Here is a 23,844-nt window from a genome sequence, read left to right as displayed (position 1 = left end):
CCCTAAATTACTGCGACCCCCTCTTCTTCCTCCTCCTCTGTTTTTCAGGGAATGAGGGTGGGTTCTAGCTTTTCGCGCTTCTAGGCTTCTGCCTTACTGCAAATCACTCCGCCCTGGTCGCCCTCTGTGACTTCCAGGCCACTGCCTGCTTCGGGGATCTTTGCAACCTGGTGACCTCGAGCGGCGGCGCCCAGGCACCCCGGCCCCGCCCCTCCGGGCCGCCGCCAAACCCCGGCGCACGGATCACGCAGGCGGGAGCCGCTCTGGGCATGCTCAGTGGCGCGGCAGGTGGGGCCACCGCGGGACGCCAGGTCCGGTCCGAAGAGGAGGGGCCGCGGCGCGGAGGGAAGTGGGCGGGAGCCGAGGGCCGAGTCGCCAAAGTCGCCGGCGGCCGTGGGGCGCCGGGCAGGTGGGAGCCCGCGCGGGCCGGGCCGGGATGAGCAATGGCATCGGTCAAGGTGGCCGTGAGGGTCCGGCCCATGAATCGCAGGTGAGTGGGGCCGCCTGCGCCCCCTCCCCCCGGCGCGCCCACACCCAGAGGAAGTTGGTCTGCTGCGCTCCTCAAAGGCCATCCTGGACTTAAATGTCATGGGCCGGTGTCCGGCCCACCGGGCCCTGGCTGTGGCTTCTGGGGGCGTGGGGGCCTGGAGCATTTCGTGCTTTGCTGTCCCTTTCACGCTGCCCTGGAGGGGACCTTGGGGTGAAGAGTTCAGGAGACCACAGAGAAGATTCCTGTAAACTCTTCCCCATCCCATTAACTTGAGGAGGTTTGCTTGTTCCCCTTTTAAAAAGCATGAAGGGATCACTTCCGTGAAGGTGTAAAATCCCTCGAGGGGAACGTGAGGGTGACCGTGGGGACACCACGAGCTGTCAGGCCAACTCCCCTCGATTATGCCACCTCGAGAAGTTCTCTGTTAACAATGTTACTTTTTAATCTCTTAGTAAGACGTGGTTTCCATTCCCTCGATGTGAACCCTAACTTTTAATCACTAACTTAGCAGTTCTTCAGGTTAAAGAGTGGATGGGAAAACTTGAACAAAGTTTTGACTCCTGGAGGAAAAAAAATTCAAGGACGCTTAAGTACACGTGTTTGAAATATACTGTTGTTAAAAGAGGGGGGAGTTGTAAACGCATTTAGAATTTAATCTTGTTCTGTGTTGCTACAAAGTCATGCTTTTCAGAATGATTTGACTCTTCATTCACTGTAAAATACTCTGTGCTTCCTTTTCAATGACCTCTTTATAATCAGTTTTAAAAGATGCTTTAGAAGAGTTACTTTTTAAATTGGCTTAACTTCAAAGAATGAAGTAGACCTAAGTGGGCTGTGTCCTCCTAGCCTATAGGCGCAGTTCACACTAGGCTGTTTGGTTTTATTGGCTTCGCAGTCAAGTTGGACATTTGACTTACTGTATGGCCTTTCCGCTTTCTTCATATCAGCTTGTGGAGGTCAATGTTTGGTAGTTGTGACAGCTGATTGGGGCATCAGAAGATTATAAAATCAAGAGATTGCTAGAACCTTCTTTGACTCCCATGAATCTTTTTTTCTATTGGCAAGTGGGAAATCTTTATTCTGCGTTGTAACTATTGGAAACCAGTGCTTTTGTCACTTTCAAGTTATTTCTAAAGCTTTTTAGGAAAGGAGTTTGACTTTTTTGTAAATCCTAAGAGAATATGTATGTTTCTGTGTATATTCAGTCATACAAGACAGCAGACCCCAAAGTCATTTAAATGATTTAAAAGGACTTTCCTTTATTCTGGGTTTACATGTATATAAAAGTTCCTTTCCTTTGGAGTAATAATGAGCACATGCTAGAAGACTGTATTGAGTAACTTTAGAAAGCATTTATTAAGTGCCTACAAAATGCACAGCATTGTGCTGGGTGCTTTCTGGAGAACAAGGTGAATGAGGTCTGACGAGTGTCTTCTAGGAGACTCCTGTCTGGTGAGGGAGGGACTACACACTGGCAGGACTTATAAAACGTCCGGCCTGCTGGGAGGGTGCTGCGAGGGCAGTGCCTTGCAGGTGTAGGCCTGGAGCCTGCCTGGAGCCAGGTACATGGAGGGATGGCAGGAAACGTGTCCAGAAGCCATGTGCTTTGAGGAGATAGGTTGACGTGATGATATTTGTACTCTCAGCAGAGAACTCTAATGGTGGCATCAGGATTAGGGCACGAGGTAAGGAAGGAGCAGTCTGGGCCACAGGTGGAAATGGGAAGGCTGGATAGACACACCCAGACAGTTTACTGGCAGAGTTGACAGGATTTGGCAGCTCTCATTGGATGGGAAGGAGGGGGATGGGGAAGAACATAGAGTCATTAGCCAAGGTTTGATGCTCAAGGAGGTGGAACAGGTTTGGGGAAGGTGGACGATGAGGTTGGTGTGTTCTCTCTTGGGTATGTAGAGTTACAGGAAATGCAGTAAGTATCAGCTACAAGTATAGTGTCCGGCACAGAGCTAGTGCTGCCCGAGTGTTGACCCTGTTCATTATTTGAAGTGTGGGCAGGACATCCATCTCTTTGCTGGTGTTCAGTAGACTGTTAGAAACATGGGTTTAGTTCTCAGGTGATTTGAGGGTTAACATTTGGAAATCTTTTGCACATAAATGTTAGTTTAAGAAGTGAGGAGGAGATGTCTCAGGAGGAGAATATCTTATTTTTATGTATAAAGCACAGATACACACACACACAACAGTAGACCGAAAAAAAAGAAAAGGATGTTATGGTGGGAAGAAGAGGGAACCACCAGGGATTAGACATTGGGATATGCTTCTCTTTAGGATTCAGGGAGAAGATTGGTTTGCAGCTGGTGGAGGAGAACCAGCACAGCAAGTTATCATGGCAGGGAAAGGAGAAATATCTCCTGAAGGACGTGGTGGTTGTTGGTGTCGAATGTTGCTAAGATGGTGCCCTTAAATGATGCAAGATGAGGTCCTTGGTCTTGGGGACAGGGGCATTGGTAACCTTCCAAAGACCGATTTCAAGGAGAGACAATGATCCAGAAGTTGGCAGTGAAATAGAAAGAGATGTACAAATGGCCAATGAAAAACAGTTGACCTAATTCATAAGGAAAGCATGCAAGTTATCACAGCAGTAAGAAATCATTTTTTACCAGTGATATTGGTGAATATTAACTGAACATAAAGTGCTGGCGCAGGAGTGGTGATGGGAATCCTAAAAGTTCAAAACCTCTGAAACTTTAGTATTGGGAAATTTGACAGTAGCTGTCAAGATTGGAAATTTATAAACCCTTTGATAGGGCAATTTCATGTATAAGGATTTGTTTTAGGGATTATATTCCTACCTAGCAAGATGAATGTATCAGGGTGTTAGTTGCATCATTGTTTGTAACAATAAAAAGTCATAAATGACCTAAATCTACCAAGATGGGGGATTTGTTAAATTGTCGCCTATTCATTTGGTAGAATGCTGTGTAGCACTTGTAAAAGAATGTGTTGGTCTTAAAAGAGTTCCAAGATAGGGGATTAAGTGAGAAAAGCAAGATATCTACACATAGACACACATACTACAGTAGAATTGTGCATGTGTTAAAAATGTATACATACACCCACACAAAGCTGTATGTGTATAGAATGATTCATGGGAAGCCTAACAACGGTAACTTTAAGGAGGAGGACTCATGAAGGAGGAGGACTCAGGATCTGTTAGGCAAAGATGGAAGGCTTTTCTTTTTTTCTTTTCACTGTTTGACTTTTCACTTTGCTCATGGATAGATTTTTTTTTCTTTTTTTTCTTTGTGAGGAAGATTAGCCCCGAGCTAACATCTGTTGCCAATCCTCCTTATTTTGCTGAGGAAGATTGGCCCTGGGCTAACATCTGTGCCCATCTTCCTCTACTTTATATGTGGGACGCTGCCACAGCGTGCCTTGACAAGCAGGGCGTAGGTCTGCGCCCGGGGTTCCAAACCTGTGAACCCCAGGCTGCCAAAGCAGAGCACATGTACCTAACCACTATGCCTCTGGGCTGGGCCCTCATGGATGATTTTATACTTAATAATTAAAAACTTGTTTATGTAATTTTTAAAAGTTACCTAAAAAGTCATTGGCACTGGAGAAAGAATTTTTAGCTGGTTGTCCGGGAGGACTGAAAGAAGTTGTTAAATTTTTTTTCCAGTTTTATTGAGATATAATTGACATACACCACTGTGTAAGTTAAGGTGTACAGCATAATGACTTGAGTTATATATATTGTGAAATGATTACAGTAAGTTTAGTTAACATCCATCATCTCATATGGATACAAAAACAAAAAGAAAAAAAAGTTTTTTCCTTGTGATGAGAACTCTTCGAATTTACTCTCTTGACACCTTTCAAACATATCATACAGCAATGTTAAGTATAGTCATCATGTTGAACACTACATCCCCAGGACTTGTTTATCTTATAACTGCAAGTTATAAGTTTGTACCTTTTGACCTCCTTCACCCATTTCACCTACTCCCCACCTCCTGCCTCTGGTAACCACAAATCTGATCTTTTTTTCTATGAGTTTTTGTTTGTTTTGTTTTTAGATTCCACATATAAGTGAGATCATACAGTATTTGTCTTTCTCTGTCTGCCTTATTTCACTTAGCATAATGCCCTCAAGGTCCATCCACGTTGTCACAAATAGCAGGAGTTCCTTCTTTTTTATAACTGAATAATATTCCATTGTATACATATACCACAACTTCTTTATCCATTCATCTGTTGATGGACACTTAGGTTGTTTCCATGTCTTGGCTATAGTGAATAATGCTGCTATGAACATGGGGGTGCAGATATAAAACTTTTTTTTAATGTTAATTTTTAGAGTAGAGGAGCTTCAGGCAAAAAGGAAGCAGCTAACAGACAGGAAAGGCCTGGAGTGACAGGGAAGTGAGGATGATGGTTGCAGCCAGGCTCTTAAAGGTTACGGAAGGTGGTGAGATATTGAGTTTCTGAGCCAGGAGCCTTTGCAGTAACCAGTCCTTGCAATAAACACCCAATTCTTTTTTTTTTGTTGAGGAAGATCAGCCCTGAGCTAACATCCATGCCAATCCTCCTCTTTTTGCTGAGGAAGACTGGCCCTGAGCTAACATCCGTGCCCATCTTCCTCCACTTGTTGTGGGATGCCGCCACAGCATGGCCTGACACGCGGTGCATCGGTGCGCGCCTGGGATCTTAACCCTGGGCCGCCAGCAGCGGAGCGCACACGCTTAACTGCTATGCCACGGGGCTGGCCCCTAAACACCCAATTCTTAATTCAGGCCAAGATGTGATGAGTTTGTTTTTACTATTGTGTGGCTTTTGGTTATGTGGCAGACGTAGTAGTTTCAAATTCGAAAGCCATTATGTTGCATGGCATGAGCAGCTGCCTTTACTGAGAATTTGCTCTGTGCCAGGAGTGCAAACTGTAACCTTTGCAACACTCTTAGCAGGTAGAGACTATTATTGTCATGCCTTTTTATAGACTGGGAAACATAGTTAACTTGCCCAAAGTCAGTTTCTTAGGACAGTCACAGCTGTGCTTTTTAAAATGAGTAAAATGTTAGCAGAAACTTAATTCGTTCATAATTTTTATGGGCAATAGTTCAACATTTATGTATCGTCTCTATATCTTTTTCTTTATGATTTCTTCCATTTTTCTTATGCCTGGTCTTTTCTTTTTTACTGGTTGCATTTTTTACAATTTTACAAGATATGATTTTTTTACCTCTGAAGAGGCAACAAAGTAATAATTTGGTAACTAATTTGTCCATTTCCTGTTGGTTTCACATGCTTGTCTTTTCATGGAAACACTAGATGATTCTTCAGGGCCATCCATCCTGTCCCGTTGATCTGCCAATGTTGACAGAGTCAAGGTCTAAGGGGTTCCAGTTTTGGCTGTTGTGGACACAAATAATCCATAATCAATCTATAAATCAAAATTTGGGTTGAATTTATTATGAGCCAGGTCTGAGGACTATAGCCTGGGGAGGCTTCCTTCCCCAAGGAAGGAAGCACAGCCAAGAAGTGGAGTATACAGAGTTGTTATATACCGTCTTGGAACAAGGAGCATATGTCTCATATGACAGGAGTATCTCTTTTACTACTGTCACAAGGTGCTTAGCTGCACAGCAGGTCAGTGGTCACAAGGTGAGCGCAGCAGGTCAACAATTAATCTTTAGTTTCTAGGAAGAGATGCTTATCTATAAGGAAATGCCGATATGGGGGGAAGCTACGTCCCTATCTTTAAGGACATCATTCTTGGCTTTGGGACATTGTAAATGTTTAAAGCAGATGTACAATGCATGCTCAACAGGCCACATCAGGCCTTTTTGGAAAAACAAGGTCAGGCTGAATTACTTTTAAACAAAATGGCTTCCTCATATACTCCGATATCTTACTGCTTTTCATTTATTTATCATTGTCATTTACAAGCAGGGAAAATTTGAGCAAGAGACTTGAATTGTTCTAAGCCTCAGTTTTTGCATCTGTAAAGTGGTCATAATTGTACATACCTTATAAGTTGTGAGACAGGCTCTTTTTTCAAATGGTTTGAACTGTGACTCACAATGAAAAACATGTTTTATACTGAAGCTCTGTAGATATGTAAAAGAGTCACGAGGTGTTAACATGCTGAACATCACTCTTATGTTTTCTATTCTGTCTTATTTTATTCTAGTCTGTCTCATTTTAAAAAATGCTGTTTCTAGATCTACTAAATAGACTTGAAGATCCACTCACAAGTTGCTATTGGCAGTGTGAAGAACACTGTTGTGAGGTTCAAATGAGATGTTAAAAACCAAAATTCCAAATTTGAACATCTAATTGGCTTTATTTAGCGATTCATGAATTGGGCAGCATCCCATCCAGCAAATAGCTGGGAGTTAGGGGGTGGGGTTTGAACAAAATGGAAGGTTTATTTATTTATTTATTTTTGGTGAGGAAGATTAGCCCTGAGCTGACGTCTGTTGCCAATCCTCCTCTTTTTGCTGAGGAAGATTGGCCCTGGGCTAACATCCATGCCCATCTTCCTCTATTTTATATGTGGGACGCCTGCCACAGCATGGCTTGACAAGCGGTACGTGTGGGTCTGTGCCCAGGACCTGAACCTGCGAACCCCGGGCCACCAAAGCGGAGTATGAGAACTTAACTGCTACGCCACCAGGCCAGCCCCCCAAAATGGAAGGTTTTTACAGGCAGACACTGGGCGGGACCGAAAAGTTATTAGCAAGAGAAAAGAAAGGATTGTTTGAAGCCAGCTTACCTTCCATTAGGGGAAGGCAGCAGGTCTTATCATTGCAGACACCTCACTAGTGCTGACCAGGAACTTCTAGACTAGTTGGCTTAAAATCCCACTCTCGCGAGAGGCTGAAACTGCACTTAGGTATTAAGTCTTGGTGGGCTTAACATAAGTGACTCAATTAGGGGCTTGTTTCTTTTCAACAAAGATAATGCATGCAGATAAGCTCTCCACACAGTGCCCAGCATATAGCAAGGGCTCTGTACAGACTGGATATTGTTATTGCTGTTGTTTTTACAGTTTATGATTGTAACTTTATTCAATAACAAAAAAATTTTTTTACCAAAAAAAAATTTTACTGAGTGCCGGCTTCTGGCCAGGTGATAGCTTTATAGTGTGCTTGCTTATCTGATAAGGCAGATGCACCCCATTTCTTCCAGTTTCTGACTGAACTGCCTCTTCCTGATTAGCCTCTCCAGTGGAATTTAGTATCATGTCCATCAAGTTAAAACGAGAAGAAAACAGCAGTGATATTTCGACATGGATTGATATCTTTGGAGTGTACTGAAATCTTCCCATTTAAGAGCAAAGTAGCGTCAGGGAAAATAGCTCAGGTTTAGTCTCTCGGGCCTGTGACGGTGATGACACCGTCTCTTGTATGAAGGCTGGGGGGACACTGCCCCCCAGCAGGCATCATGCTCATTTCTTTACCTTGGCAACTACGTTTCCTCCTTCCACCAACTGACTGACTGAGGGCTTTTTATCCCCATCTTACAGCAGGGAAACGGAGACCCCTCAGGTAATAATGCTGGGCTGAGCTGGCTCCATTTCCCTCCACAGTCGTTTGTACGGTGACTTGTTGCCTCGGGCTCACTGATGACAGAAGCCCTTGGCCTCAAGGGACTGCTGGTGTAGTGGCAGAGAAGGTGGGGACACACAGCACATAAGAATAACAATAGAATCTGTGTGCGCTTGAGGTGGAGTGAGCCTCTAGGGATTCTAGAGGCTGGGGGAAGAAATCTCCAGGGCTTCCTCTTAGATAAGAGGCTGGAGTTTGGATTGAATCTGAAGGGGCATTACCAGCAACCATTTAGAGAGTATCTATTAAGTGCTTGACTAATGATCTTTGGAAGTTGGCATTGTCATCATGTTCTACAGATGAGGAGCAGGGGCTCAGAGACTGAAACAACCTGCCTGATGTCACACAGCTAGGTCACTGTGGAGTCTGGATTTGAATGCAAGTCTCTCTTAGTCTCGCTTCTAAAGCCCCTCCATTATGTGGAAGACTTAGATGAGAGGAGGGCAGAGGATGGCTGGCAGATAGGAACGAGTACAGTTATCAGGGATTTTAGACTAATGGAAGCTTTTTGTAAGAATTAGGGAGGGAGGTAGGCGAGGTGTTCTGAGGACTTTTCTTTGTCAAGCTTGGGAGTTTGGGCTTTTATTCTTGAGTCCTGTGCTGGCCAGTGTGGTAACTGTTGGCCACATGTGGCTATTTAAATTAACATTAAATACAATTTAAAGTTTAGTTAGTCACGCTAGTCACATTTCAAATACTCAATAGCCACACATTGAACAGCGCAGATATAGAACATGTCCATCATTGTGGAAAGTTCTTTTGGACAGTAAAACTGAACTGGGTTTGAATCTCAGCTCTACCACTTCCTAGCTTCATGCCTTGGCACTGTCTGAACTGCTTTGTGCTTCGTTCCTTCATCTGTAAATGGAGATCCTCACGAGACCCACCTCCTGGGGCTGAGATGGTGACTGAATGAGTTAACACTTGCTAACATATAAATGTTGGCTGTTATTGTTAGGCACTGGGAGCTACTGATGGCTTTAAGACAGGATTGTCATTTGCCACTTAGTGTTTTCAGAAGTTTCATCTCACAGCAGTGTAGGGAAGTAATACCAGCATCAGCACCAATGGACATTTATTGACTGTTTGCCCAGTGCTGTGCTAAGTGCCTTTTGTGCCCTTTGATCCCAGTGACTTGCCTACCACACACTGTAATGCAGGATCCCAAGGCCCAGATGTCTCTGTGAGTGGGCAGAGGCCAGTGTAGGAAGACTGTAAAGAGAACTGAGTATGACCCCATGACCTTGTGATTCTGGACTAGGTTGGAGTTGTAATAGGAAAGGGCATAGCGATAGGAAAGGATAAAAGTTACAAAACCCTGAGGAAGCTTTCACTGTACTTTCTGATTGTGAAAATAGTGTATGCTTATAAAAAATGTGTGCCATGCAGAAAAGTGTACCAAAGAAATCAAACTGCAAATCGCTCATAATTCCGTGATCCAGAGGTAACTACTCGTAAACTTTTGATGCATTTGACTCCAGTCTTTTTTCCCCCGTTTGTGTAGCAGCATAATGTAATGTATACACTGTTTTGTATCCTCTTGTTTTGCATTTGCAAGAGACATTCTGAGGCCCAGTCAGCAGGACGTAGGTGAAGAGCCAAGATGACTGAGTGGTTTGGGGCCATATTAAGTGGAAGAATGACCTTTCCCAGAGTCAGGATGCTGGGGGTGAGCTGGCTGGGGTGGAGGGGCATGGTGGTCAGTTGAGGTGGCTCAGGGTGCTGGTGCGGATCCAGGTGCCAGGAACTCAGGTGAGTTGTCAGCTCCGTCGATGCACATTTGGAGGTGGGTCACTTTGAAGGGGGTAGTGGATGTGGTGGAAGTGAATGTTGTCTCTGGGGAAGATAATAGTAAAGAAAGAAGGGAGGGGGCAACAGCAGGACCGGGTAACCTGGGTTAATACAGAGCTCTTCGGTGGGCTGGCTGAGTGACCTGGGCAAGTTGATTTTGCTCTTTAAGGCTCAGTTTCATTTTTTTGTGGAACAGTGATTCTCAAAGTGTAGTCCAGAGACAGCTGGGAATCATTGAGACTCTTTTAGGGGGTTGGCAAAGTCAGGACTGTTTTCACAGTAATACTTCTAAGATGTTATTTGCCTTTTTTACCCTCATCTCTCATGAGGGTACAGTGGAGTTTTCCAGAAGCTACATGATATGCAGTGATGTTGTGGCTGTGTGTGCTGTACATTTTGTGTTTTGAAAATTTCTCAATTTTATTTTCTAATATGGTAACTATAAATAGATATATCTACATTAATAAAAGCTCTTTGGGCTCCTCAGTAATTTTTAATAGTGTAAAAGGGTCCTGAAGCTACAATATTTGAGAACTGCTGCTGTAAAATAATACTGCAAAAGTTGTTGAGGGAATAGATGAGAGAGTCTGTAGAGAGTGTTTGGCACACTGCCAGGCCTGTAATAACCTTTTGATAAATCATAGCTGCTGTTATTTCTTATCATCACTGTTGTTACTGACAGCCACACTTAAGGAGGCAGGAGTGAAGGGCCAAGCAAAGAGAGGAAGGGAGAAAAGCAGGAGAGTGGAATGTCATGACCAACAAGAGGGGAAGGAGAGAGGGGTGCCAGCTTCAGAGGCTGCACAGGTTGAAGCCGGAGCTCAGCTGGACAGTTAGGCGATTGGCTCCTGTCTCTGGAGGGAGCTGTTTTAGTTGAGGGGTGGGAGGCGGTGTCATGGGGTCAGGAGGCCGGGGAGGTGAGGGTATGGAGGTGGTACCTGATGACTGCCCTTCCAGTTAATAGAGGGATTAAAGGAAGGAGAGAGCTAATCCCTGTTCACCTGTGCAGAGTTTGGCTCCTACAATAAAATCTTGCCAAACTCCTGCCCTCCTTGTGTGATGCACATGGGCCCTGGCCTAACTCAGACCCCAGCCCTCACCTGGGCTTTGCAAGCCTGGACTCGGCAGAGGAGAGGTGTGGGTGTTTGTTTTTGTTTTAAAGGAGAAGAAAAGAAAACAGGGAGTTAGGGAGTTGGAGAAAGGCTACTGGGGCGAGGAGGGAAGCAAGGATGCCTTGAAAGAGAACGAGGGGAGTGGGTAGCTGTGGTGCTTCAGCTGAGATTCCCAGGGAGGGGTGTGCTGTCGCTGACTCGAGTTTGGACCGCATGGAGATTTTTTCCTTTGTTTTAGGTGGGCTTGACAAGTGACCTGAAGCAAGTGACTGATGTTTTTTCACATGCAAAATATAAAAATATCTTAATATGTATAATGTGCTTATGTAAGATGTGAGTCCTGGTGTGGTTTAAAAAATGCTCTTCAGTGACTTAGAGTATTTAGTAAACAGAATTTGGTATTAAACTTCTGCTTCTTTGTTTTATTCATGGAGACTGTATGTGAGAGAGAGAGAACAAGAGTGTGTGTGTCCTTCTGTCTGTCTATCCATCAGAGAGAGGTTGTTTAGAAATGTCGAGTTGTGCAATAATGGCACTGTGGTCTGAAGTTGATTTATTTTACGCATCCTTATTTCATGATTAGTTTTCTGAATTATTTCAGTAGCTTTTTCTATTTTTGTTCTGTAATTAGGATGCAATCTTGCTAACACTTATTTTGTAAAAAAAAAAAAAAAAAATGTTACCCCTATAGCCTGAGGGAAGATGTGATCATGCCTTCCAGTCCCTGGGACTGAGAGCCTCTGGTTGATTTCCATGGCTTGGACTGCCTTCTGTCCAGCTCTACTTACAGAGACAGTCAAGGGAAAAGTCCTTCATGGGAAGGCGGTCATCGTCCCTGGGATTCAGCCCCCCGATTCCCATCAGGCGCCAAGGAGGTAGCCACCAGCAGGGCCTGGGAGCTTTCCTTTGCTCTCATCCACTCGGCTGCGCATTTGGGTTCCTTGCTCCGTCCATTTCCAGATAAATTCATTATTCATTCTTGCTGCCCAGCAGAGGGGAAATAACTGTTTCTGTGATCAGCAGTCTACTCATAGACACTTTGAGCAAATTTGAATGGGATATTAGAATTTAAAGTAAATTGGGAAAGTGCTTTCACTGTAATGGTGTTGATAAGTAATTTTTGTCATCAATTACTATTTCTAGCCACTCATTCTCTTACTAGGAACTCTGCTATATTTTATGCCGTCATTATCTAATTTAGTTAACAATAATTCTATAGGAATGAATATTGTTTGTTCTCTTTATAGATGAAGAAACGGGGTCAGAGAAGGATCAGGTCCTGGCTCGGATATCACTTCTTCAGAGAAACTGTTATCACATTTCTCTGGTTTTCTAGCTTCATGGCATTTACTGTTGTCTGAGTTTACGTGTATGTGTGCACACGTGCATTTGTGTGTGCACATATGAATGTATTTTTGTTTGCTTGTTTATTGCCTCTTTTCTTCTTGCATGCAAACTCAGTGAGAGCCAGTAACCTTGTCGGTCCTGTTCCCGGCTATTTCTCTAGGGCCGAGAACATTGCCTGGCAGAGATGGGTACTGAAAATGTTCATTGCGTTGACAACCGCCACCTCCTTCCCTCTTGGTCTTTCAGTTTGTGGATGCCTATAAGGAATTAGGAATCTGTAGCCCAGCATCTGTACGATGTCTCACGTTGCTTCCTGTGACAAGAGAGAATCTTGATGATCCTCTTGTTGCATATTAGGAGGAAGGGAGAGGTGGAAGAGAGCTGAGAAAGAGCCTGGGTAAAGAATGACAGTTTCTGCGCTTTCCCTGTGTGTTAACTATACGCAGAGTACGCATTGAATACTCATATTTATCTCTTACATATAGAGCATTAGAGGCATAACACTCTTACTGTGTTTTGATACATAGTTTATGGAACAAAACACTCTTGTTCCTTTTTTCAGAACAAGTTTTTTTTTAACTTTTTATTTTGAAATAATTTTAGACATATAGTAAAGTTCCTACGTATGCTTCACCCAACTTCTGCTAATATTAACATCTTAACGTAACCGTGGTACAGTTATCAGAACCAAGAAGCTAACATTGGTACAGTGCCATTCACTAGACTACAGTTTTCCTGCTAAGGTCCTTTTTCTGTTCTAGAATCCAGTGCCGGATCCCGCATTGCGTGTAGTTGCCGTGTCTCCTTGATCTCTTCTGCTCTGTGACAGTTTCTCAGTCTCAGAAGAGTGCCATTCTGTTTTGTAGAATGGCCCTCAATTTGGGTTTCTCTCATGATTTATCATGATTAAATTGAAGTTATGGGGGCCGGACCCGTGGCTTAGCGGTTAAGTACGCGCGCTCCGCTACTGACAGCCCCGGTTCGGATCCCAGGAGTGCACCGACGCACTGCTTCTCTGGCCATGCTGAGGCCACGTCCCACATATAGCAACTAGAAGGATGTGCAGCTATGACATACAACTATCTACTGGGGCTTTGGGGAGAAAAAAGGGGAAAAAAAAAAATTGAAGGTATAAACTTTTGGCGAGAACACCACGTAAGTGATACTGTGCTTCTCATTTCCTGTCACATCAAGGGGTTCATGATGTCAATATGGCTTATTACTGTTGCTGTTGACCTTGATCACTTGGTTAAGGGAGTGTTTGCTGGGTTTCTCCACTGTAATGTTATATTTTTTCCTCTTGGTAATTAATAACTAGCTTGGGGAAGATACTTTGCAGGAAAAGTTTTTGACTTCAGTTTGCAAGAGTATTTTTCCCCCATGGAAACACATTTCATATTTTCTAATAAAAAGTTATTATGACTATAAGATTCATTTACAACATTTCTTTCCCTCTGACTTAGTGAAATAAGATTTATCATATTATTTAAAATAAAGGACATTTGTGTTTTGGAAGGCTGATGACGATTGTACAGGACTGTGTACTTCAAACATCTACAGTAAGACATTTATCAGCTCAATGCACTTCTAGTCTCTACTGTTTCATTAAAAAAAAGGATAGTTGTTGCCCACTACATTGATTTTATGGACTGTAGTTTGGAAAACATTACTGTAGTAAGTTTATTATCCAGAGCAGAAGTTGAGGTAAAATCTGATTTTGTTACGTGAGAGAACATTGAAATTAGGATGCCGTTGGAAGTCAGTCAATCCTAGTTCCTCTTGGAAGCTGAGGCGGGGGAGGGGTGGGGTGGGGCGGGTGGTGGGGGTGGGAGGGTGTGGCTCACCACCCAAGAGGATAAATAAAGCTTAGAATGAGAATTTCGAACTTTTAAAAGTCTAGGATTCTGAACCCACCATAGGTTGCCTACTCTCATGAGCCGCCTTTCCTGAGTCCTTTTGGCCTCATGATCTCTCACCTGGTTGTACCTGCTGATTCATATTTTCAGGGTTTTGTTGAGAGAGTCTCAGCCATCACAGTGATTCTGCTGGGGGCACAGGTAAGTCGCTTGGTGAGCTCCCTCTGAGTGAGACTTAAAGTTCCCCAGAGAGCTTTCGAGAAAAAATGATTCAGGGTAGTGGAGACTAGCTCAAAAGTGAAAAAAGTTGCAGCAGTGTAGCGGGTAAGTGCTCGCGCTCTGCCGCAGGCAGCCCGGGTTCAGATCCCCGGCACGCACCGAGGCACCGTTTGTCAGGCCATGCTGTGGTGGCGTCCCATATAAAGAGGAGGAAGATAGGCACAGATGTTAGCCCAGGGTCAGGCTTCCTCAGCAAAGAAAAAAGGGGAGGATTAGCATGGATGTTAGCTTAGGGCTGATCTTCCTCACAAAAAAAAAAAAGAAAGAAAAAAGTTGCAGGAGATAAAGCTTTTAGAAATAGATTTTGGTTTGTTCTCTTCCTTTTTCTAAAGTTAGTGTTTTCAGTGAGTTATCTCTGCTTGATCAGATAGAAGGGTAATTGTGAGAAAATTAGTAGTTCTGGGCTGGTGCTCATATATACTGATCCAATTAAGGCACTTTTCTTTTTTTAAAATATTTTAAAAATTTTCATTACAAAAAGTTGCAAAAATAGAACAGAGTTCTCATATACCTTTCACCCAACTTCCTCATCTTATATAACTATAGTATGATTAAAAACCAGGAAAGTAACATTGACATAGTACAATATACTATATATTACTGTATATGTGTATATACAATATACAATATCTTTGATCTGGCTTATTCAGATTTCTCAGATTGACCCAGTTTCTTTTATTCTGGTTCAAGATCCAGTCCAAGATCACACAGTACATTTAGTTGTTTTGTAAAACATCTTCTTAATTAAGCTTTTCTTGTTCATAGGGTCAACTTTGCCTATACTGGTATGATATTAAGGGTAAGAATAGATAACATTTCCCCCAGAATAGCTCTGTCTATTCAAAAGATTGAGGAATTATGCCTTCTGGCATCCTTTGTTGGAGTTAGACAGGCATTTTGAGCTAACACCTTGGTTGGATTAATTGTTCAGTTCCACATCTTGAATGAAAAGGACATCTGGGGACCTTTAATCCTTGATGGGGTGGAAAGGGTTGGAGTTTAGAGTGAGTTGGGGGAATGCAGGTGTCACTGGTGTGTCAAGGATTGCTTTTAGGCAGAATTAGTTAAATCGATAGCACAGGGGCCACAAACTCGATGCCCACTTACCTGTGCCCTAGGCAGGCCTGCAGGAATCCATATTAGAAACCTTGAGCACAGGAGAGGGTAAGTAGCAGATTCCCAGCTTCCAGGTCAGGGAGGTAATCTTGTGTGGAGGGACACTTGCTAGCTTCTGTGAGAAATTTACCCCCACATTTAATGGCTTAGCACTAAAGTTACCAAAGAGGTTTATCGTTTGTTTATGTAAGCGGATCCCTGTGTGTGGTTTCCAGTGAGCAGATGGCTTTTCTCCTGTCTCCCAGAGCCTCCACTCTGTGGGGCTGCTCTGTCATCTCTGCAACCAGTGGAAGGGAGCTAGAGGGTAGGGAACACGCACCCACTTCTTGGCCGCCTTGGCGTGGAAGAGACAGACATCACTAGTGCTCTCCTTTTGTTGGTCACGTGGCCACACCTGGATGCAAGGAAGGCTGTGAACTGTAGTTACTGGCCAGGAAACCACTTGCCAGTGACAATTCCATACCATGAAGGGGAAGTTATCTATTTCTGCTGCACCCTGTGTCTAGAAAGACACTCTCTCCATTCCAACCAGTGATGCCATTCAGGACCTTTGCACTTGCCATTCTGTCTCCTGGAAGTGTTCTTTCTCCAGACGTCCACATGTCCCACTTCTTCCTTACTTAGAGTTTTTGCTCAAATGTCACATCCTCAACGCAGTTTCCTCAGTTATCCGATTGGAAATAGCATCCCCCACCCCTGGTGTTTCCTATCCCCCTTCTCTCTTTTTTCTCTTGACAGCGCTTATCACAGTTTGGCCTACTATGTATTTTCATTATTGGTTTATTTTTTGAATCCCCTATGAGGACAAGGGGCCGCTTCTATCTTGCTCTCGGATATGTTCCTTGTGCTTGGCATGTAGCAAGTGTTCAACTGTTGAATAAAAATGGGAACCTGGACTGTTAAAATCCTCAAAATTTCAAATGTTGGCAAGGATTATAGCAAAAAGCAAGCAAACAGATTACTGTGCAGGCCAAACAGACCATTTGGGTGTGATGGCAGCTGCCAGCCTGGGCCTTGGGTGGAGGCCCAGGTGTCAGGGGCTGGGGCCGGAAGGCAGGGGTTTTGCATTCCTGGTCTGACACTTGCTCATGGTGTGAGCTTGGGTGTGTCACTTGACTTCTCTGGTCCTCAGATCCTTCTTCTAAAACGTGAGTCTAGTAGTCCCCTTTCCTTTACCTCTTGTGTTTCTGTGATGATTAAATGAGGTAGATGGTACATAAAAACACCCAATGTATCGTAGATACTCAATTAATTATTGATCAATTATTGGACTTACTGAGTGTCTAAGTGAGCTGGGCCCTCAGGTGCTGGGTGAACAAGTGCCAAGTGGAGCAGTCCCAGAAAGCTTCTGGGAAGAGAGGAGGGTGAAGCTTGATTGGTATACTGTAAGATGGGAAAGATTCATACCAGGGGAAAGGTCTTCCAGTCGTCAAGTATTTATTGAGCGCCTCTGTGTACAGGGTTCCCGTTCAAAGTTTGGAGATTCATTGATGAACAGGATGGATAGAGTGGCTGCCTGCAGGGAGCTTATATTCTAGTGTAATGCTGTCTAATAGAAATGCAATGTGAACTGCATGTGTAATTTAAAATTTTCTGGTAGTCACATTAAAAAATAGAAATAGATGAAATTAAACTTTAATAATTGATTTAATTTAATCTGATCTATTCAAAATGTTATTTTAATATGCAATCAATAGACTGAGGATTAATGAGATATTTTATATTCTTTTTTTTGTACTAAGTCTTTGGAATCTGATGTGTATTTTACACTTACAGCACAGCTCAATTTGGACTTTTAATTTATATTTCAAGTGCTCAGTAGCCACAGGTAGCTGGTAGCTGCCATATTGGGGAGTGCAGGTCTAGTGAGTAAACGATAGATCATATGTAATGGCAGGTGGTTGAAAGTTCTATCAAGAAAATACAGCAGAGTAAAGGGATAGATAACCGTAGATAACAGTGGTCAGTTATCTGTGCAGATGAAAGAAGGTGATGAACTGTGGGAATATCTGGGAAGAATGTTCTAGGCAGAAGGAATAGCAGGTACAAAGGCGCTGTGGCAGCAGTGTATCTGGAATGTGCACTGGATACGGGAGGCTGGTGGGGCCTGAGTGCAGTAAGGGAGGGGAGGTGTGGTGGATCATATAGGGCACAGGAAGCCGTGGGACGGTCTTAGGCTTTCTTCTAAGTATGGTTAGGGCCATTGGAAGGGTGAGAGGATGGAGTGACCTGATCTGACTGACGTTATCAAAGGTCACTTGGGCTGCTGGTGAAGAATGGACTCTAAGGGAGCAAGAATAGAAGAGGATGATTTGAGCAAGAGGCATGGAAGTATATGATCATGATCATTTGTATCATCATTCACCCTACAGGCATTCATTGACCGCCTATGAAGTGCCAAGCATTGTGTTAGGCACTGGGGACACCAATGGGCTGGGTCTCTGTCCTCAGGAAGCTCAGGCTAGTGAGTGAGTGACCAGCTGGTTCACAGCAGAAGGATCGAGTAGAGGAGCAGTGGGAGAAGGGAGGGAGCCATTCTGTTGAGGAGACAGGTGTGATGTGATGCCACTTGGCTGTGCTGTTTTTTTTTGCTGGTCTGATCACCAGGCTAGAGTGTATGACTAAAGAACTTGCGTTTAGGTGATCGGTGAGATCCTTCTAGCCCTGAGATCAGCAGTTGGGGAGATGGGGGCTGATGTTCAGTGTATGATGAGGTCAACGGACCAGTGTTGGAAGGAGGAGGATGGTGAAAAGGGAAGGTAGGAACGCTCCAAAGGCAGGCTTTTCCCCCAAGGGAACCTTATTTCCAGTGCTAACTTAGCCTGCACTTTCTACTAACAGATAGTTTTCAAATTTTCTGCCCTTGTAATGGCTAGTAAATGAATTAAAGAATCAGTGGAAAGAATTCATTCTTCCTTTCTTGGAACATAAGTGCTTATGATCTGATTTGACTGTTTCTAATTTGATCTTGGCTGGAATCCCTCTCTTTTTTGATTTTGAAGAGTCAGAGGATTTGTGGTTGTTTCTGCTTTTGCCATCTTTCTGCCTTTTCCTCTTATTCTACTCTGACTTTGGAGAGAGAGCTGTTGCTAATCAGCCCTGGATAAGTCTGATTTATTTTCTGTACCATCTTCCTTAGCTTTTGGAACATGTTTGTAGTTATTGGTTTGCCATTTTTTATTCATTCATTCATCCATTCAGCAGACATTAAGTGCTTTCTGCATATGAGAAACTGCTTTTTTCTTGTGCAAGCTTTTCTTGGAAGGATGCCTTTGGACTGTGGTTTGATTAAATTAGTGAGGCAGAGATTTCACTGCCCTGTAATCCCAAACTTGCTCGCACAGTGCTCAGTACAGTGGAGTTGTGATAGAGGCATGGATGGGAAGCGTAGGGAAATCGGGTTGTCCTAGGATTGCATCCTGGCATTGCCACTAACTACCTGCATGGTTTTTTAAAAGATACTATAGTCTTCTGATCTCTGCTTTCCTCATTTGTGCAATGGGGATAATAATATCTTATTCGTAAGGTTATTTTGATGCCTTAAGGCATTGATAACTGTAAAGTGCTTGCACAGAGTAGGTACAATCAACAGTAACTTATAATTTTATCTTCTATCTCTTAGGATTTTACATGAATATTGGGATAATGGAGCAGAATCTTACATAACTCAATAATGACTAGACAGAGTCCACTAGTCACCAAGTATTAGGTTCTGCTGTGTAGAGAATAAAGTACAGTAGGTGTTTGGAGAAAGGAAGATCAGTGTGAGCTCAAGTCTACAGGCAAGGCATTATGATGGAAGTTAAGCTTTGAGGTCCCAGTAGGCTTAGCTTGGTGAAGAGCAGGTGTTTTCCTGGTGAACCTGACATCCGTCCAGCCATTGAGCATTCATTGAGCTCTTTGTTTGGTCAGAGGTGAACAAGAGCATGATCCCTGTTCTCGAGTCGCTCATGATCTAGTGGGAGCAGCAGAAACACAGAGGCTCACAACATCTCTAGGTAATAATGGTGTGTTCAGTGTGCAACAGTGTGTGCTGGGGAAGTGTGAGTGCAGCTCATTCTGAGGGCTGAGAGAAACATTCTGGAGCATTCCATGACTTAGGGCAGGGCTCTGCAGGATGAGTCAGCCAAACAGACAAGATTGGCAATAGCACTTGAAGCAGAAAGGGTATAGAGGTCCTAAACTGCAAAGTACTATTAGGGAGCTGCAAAATGTTATGGCCTGGCTGAAACTTCAGGTGGCTGGTGAGAGTGGGGGCTGGAGAGCTGAGGGGTCCAGATTAAGGAGGTGCCTTGTTTGACCAGTTGTGCAGTTGATACTTTATTATTGCTTCTTCCTATCCATTGTTCTAAGAATGATTTAACTTTAAGCTGATTCTCTAGGTAATGGGAGCCATTTTACAAATGAGGGTAACATGATGAGATTTTTGTATTGCAAAGCCAGGGAGTGAGACTGACAGCTGCCAGACCTATTTGGGAGACCATCAACTATTGCTGGACAAAGAGGGGCCTGAACTAGTGTGGTTGGAGCAGATCTACTCTCCCACTCACCTACACTCAGCCACCATTCTTCCAGCCACCAGCCAGTGAGCCAACAAGTCAGTGATCTACCCAACCATCTACCCATCCTCGTTACCCACTCACCCCTATCCACCCACTTGGCCATCCATTCACCTGCCCATCCACCCTGCCCCCATCCAACTAGCTACCTGTTCAATCACCCAAACCCCATCACTCACTCACCCACCAAACCAACCAAACGACCATCTATCCATCCTTTATTAAGCCCCTGCTCTGTCCCAGGCTCTGTGCCGTTGATTGGGATGCTGTGTAGGCATGGCTGGCACATGCCAGCTCTCCTGCAGCTTATGATCTAGTTGAGGAGACATATTATGAAAACCCCCCAAATGGGTGTTTATTTAGAGGCTGAGGGAAGTGCTCTGGAAGAAAAGGAAAAAGCTGCTATAAGAACCTATAATAGAGAGACTTGATCCAGGCTAGGGAGAAGGGACTGGGAAATCTGCTTGGAGAAAGGGCATCCAAGCTAAATCCTGAAGGATTCAAGAGATATTTGAGATAATAGTGACTGAAAAGATGGAGGTCGGTGGAGGAATGGGTAATAACTCCTGGGTGGCTGTGGGGATGGGCTGGGTAACACGGTCTTTGGCCAATTTCTAAATAATCCGGAATGTAGTATTCACTACACCAAAACATGCTGGAGAAGCCTGTGGGAGGAGTTGGTGTGGGGTCACGGACATGTTCCGATGGTCCTGGCTCTTTCTCACGTGATGGTTCCCCCAAATCTGTTCCTTTCCCTTCTTAACAGAGAGAGAGTGAACTGACGCCTGGGCACCTCTTCTTTCCATTTTTTGTCCATAACGGACCACAAAGTAGACATCAGTGTATTGATAGAAAGAGGTTCCATCCACTCATCATTGATTGATCGATCGATTGATTCATCATTAACAAAGTGTTTAAAGGTTGCTGGGTGTGTGCAAGACCTTGCAGTAGACCAGTAGTTCTCAAGGTGTTTAGTTTGGGGGACCTTTATGTTCTTAAAAATTATCGAGGACCCCAAAGAGCTTTTGTTTTTGTGAGTTATATCAATCTATATTTACCACATTAAAAATTAGAGCAGAAAATTTACAACATAGGAATATGTAAGCACACATTTCCTTAGCCATCAGAATGATTCGTCATCACACATCATGTAGCCTCTGGAAAACTTCATTGTGCACTCATGAGAGAATGAGAATGAAAAAGGCAAATAATGTCCTGATATCATTAGGAAAATAGTTTTGACCTTGCATAGTCCCCCAAACCTTTAAAAGCCACTGGGCTGCGAGTTGCAGGTACAGTGGTGCACAAGCCCAGGCATAGTCCTGGCCTCTGTTGGACCGGGTCTCATGGTCCTACGGGAGCCTGTGGTGGGAGTCAGGGTGTGACTCCTACTTGGTGCTTCAGGGAAGGTACTTGAAGGGAGAGACATCTCAGCTAGACCTGAAGTGGCATTTGCCAGGGAGGACCAGTTTAGCACGTGGAGGGAACAGTGTGGGCGAGATCCAGAGGCCTCCTTTGAGGAACTGAAAGGAGTTCATCATGGCTGTGTGTTAATACTGCGTTTGCTGGAATGATACCAGCAGTTTGCTTTCTCTGTGTGGCTTCAGTGTGATGTGATTTATCCACTTGTTTGTTTTCAGAGGCACACTGGCTATTCTCAGGTCCCTTCCCTGTGTGACTTGTAGGAAGCTGAGGGCCTCGTTTCTTCGCACTCCTGTGGGAGAGCTTCCTATTTCAAGTGCTGAACTGGGTTTGTTGAGCTTTGAAAATGCAGACAGAGCTGAGCCGTGAAACGTGAGGGGGGCTCGGAGGAAGCGTCAGTGTGCAAGATAATGGAGGCTAAATTAAAAAGCATGATTAATCATAAAAGAATGGAAGAGCGACACTTTAGAGTTGAGGACTTGAGTGAAACAGAAGTAGAACTGCTCATTTGATGTCATCGTATTATCGCCAAGATGAGGCCTCTTGGCCTCAGACAGTGAGTGCCATTACATTATGTGCCAGTTCCCGCCCCCTCCTCCCCGCCTGAGGTCCAAATCAGAGGTGTAATATTAGGCCAGGTGCAACCCGAGCCCTCCTTCGCCCTCATACAGCTGTCGGAGGAGGGGCCTGCTTTGTTGTTGTGCGTAGACTCTCTGGTCAGCTGAGCCACAGAAATGGGCCAGACCTAGTTTGCTCTCTGTCTCTGTTTTATTGCAACGAGTGTGGTGATATCAGAGGGCTTTCTCACCTCAGGCCCTTCTGGCTTGATGACAAAGTTATTTCTTTTATTTCTGCCTGTAAATGGTAGTAGTGTTTTCAATTGCAAGGAATCTGGGATGAATTCTTGAGTGTTAAGAACCTACTAATATTGCCCCTGTATTACAGCCTTGGGGAATGGCAGCTTCATGCTTCAAAAGCTGCACACCTGGAGGGCATCAGGAGGTGGACATACTGTCGAGGAGTCAGAAGGATTGAAAATTAGGGAGGTGTAGCCTGTGCTGAAAAGAGAGAAGATGAGAGAGAAAGCCCCTCGCTGGTGGTTTCTTTAGTCAATCCTAAATAAGAAGTTAGAAAACCTGAACAAATCAAACCTTATTTGCTCCTAGCTGGGTTAAATCATCTTTTATTTTGTTAAGAGTAAGCTTGATTAGTTTCATCACCTCAGCCAGCATTTTCTTTGCTCTCGCTCTTAGAGGCACCCTGGGTGGGAGAAGATAATAAAGTCCAATAGAACGTATGTGAAGTTTGAGAAGCCACAATCAGATCCTTTAAATTTGCTGCCAGTTAGTCATTAAAAAAATGTTTTTTGCTGTTAGAGGCATAATCCCTCCTCTGTAGTCTCTTGGTTTCCTATAGGAGTATCAACTCCCATGTCTGGGGAGCTGGGTGGGCAGCAGCTGGCCAGAGTGGGCTAGGTGGGACTGTGGCAGGAAGCTGCCCCTGCTGTCCTGTGGAAGGTGGACCCAGGAGTGCCACATCCTCTCATGTTTCAAGACAAGTCAGAAACTCAGATTTTTACGTAAAATTTTCTGATTTTTTAAAATACTGGCAACTAATCAAAGATGTTTTAGAACTCACAGTCCATCAGTGCTAGCCCTGAGATGCCATTGTAAAACTGCAGGTTTGGAATGGATGTTTAAAAATCTTTCTCCTTTATTTGCTTTATTTAAAATTCTTTGTTTACTTGAGATCATTTCCCCTCACTGCTTTCCTACAATATTAGTGTTTTCAATATTTTGGGGAGGTATCTTTGAATGTTCCTCACTCTTTCCACTGTTGTCCCACGAGCATCCTTGAATTTCACCGAGCACTTAGAGATGCTGGTCCTTTCCTGGTTGACACGAAGGTCAGGAAATAGGGGACATGGCTGGGGGTGGGTGCTCCTAGAAGGTACAGCTCTAGAGGCAGCATCTGTGAACTGTGGTGGTAATGCTGGGTAAGGATAGCGATTGCCTCTGTGTAAGCTTTGTCTTTCACTGAGTGCTTCGGATCCATCCTCTGAACCTTGTAGCCCTCTCTGAGGTAGGAAGAGCGGGCAAGACTCATCCCCGTTTCATGGATGGGTAGACAGGCTTAGTGGTCATCAAAACCTTGGTCAGTTGGAGATCCAGAGCCTGAACCTGGCTCTTCGGACTCTGAAATGCTTGACCACATTGCTATAGTTCTGTGCATGCTGCCTGCCTGTGCGTGAAGGCGTTTTCTTCTTTGCTGAGGATTTTGGTGGCCTGCTTGGTCTTTTTC

The 23,844-nt window shown here is 44.1% G+C and overlaps 1 protein-coding gene across 9 annotated transcripts in view; it reads left to right on the top strand.

Moving 5' to 3' along the window:
- Positions 1-363: 363 nt before the first annotated feature.
- The window catches only part of KIF16B (kinesin family member 16B), a 284,805-nt gene continuing 261,324 nt past the window's right edge, over positions 364-23,844 (top strand). For all 9 annotated transcript variants that reach the window (XR_015555655.1, XM_087445640.1, XM_087445639.1 and 6 more), the window contains exon 1: positions 364-490. Coding sequence is in view for 8 of the 9 variants with exons in the window: in XM_087445640.1 (XP_087301766.1) it covers positions 444-490 (47 nt within the window). In the remaining variant the exon portion in view is untranslated. The remainder of the gene's footprint in view (positions 491-23,844) is intronic.

This window comes from Ceratotherium simum, chromosome 21, assembly GCF_057802395.1.
Source record: "Ceratotherium simum simum isolate JZ-2026a chromosome 21, ASM5780239v1, whole genome shotgun sequence".
Taxonomy (NCBI): Eukaryota; Metazoa; Chordata; class Mammalia; order Perissodactyla; family Rhinocerotidae; genus Ceratotherium; species Ceratotherium simum.
This window is presented reverse-complemented; position numbering and strand designations above follow the sequence as displayed.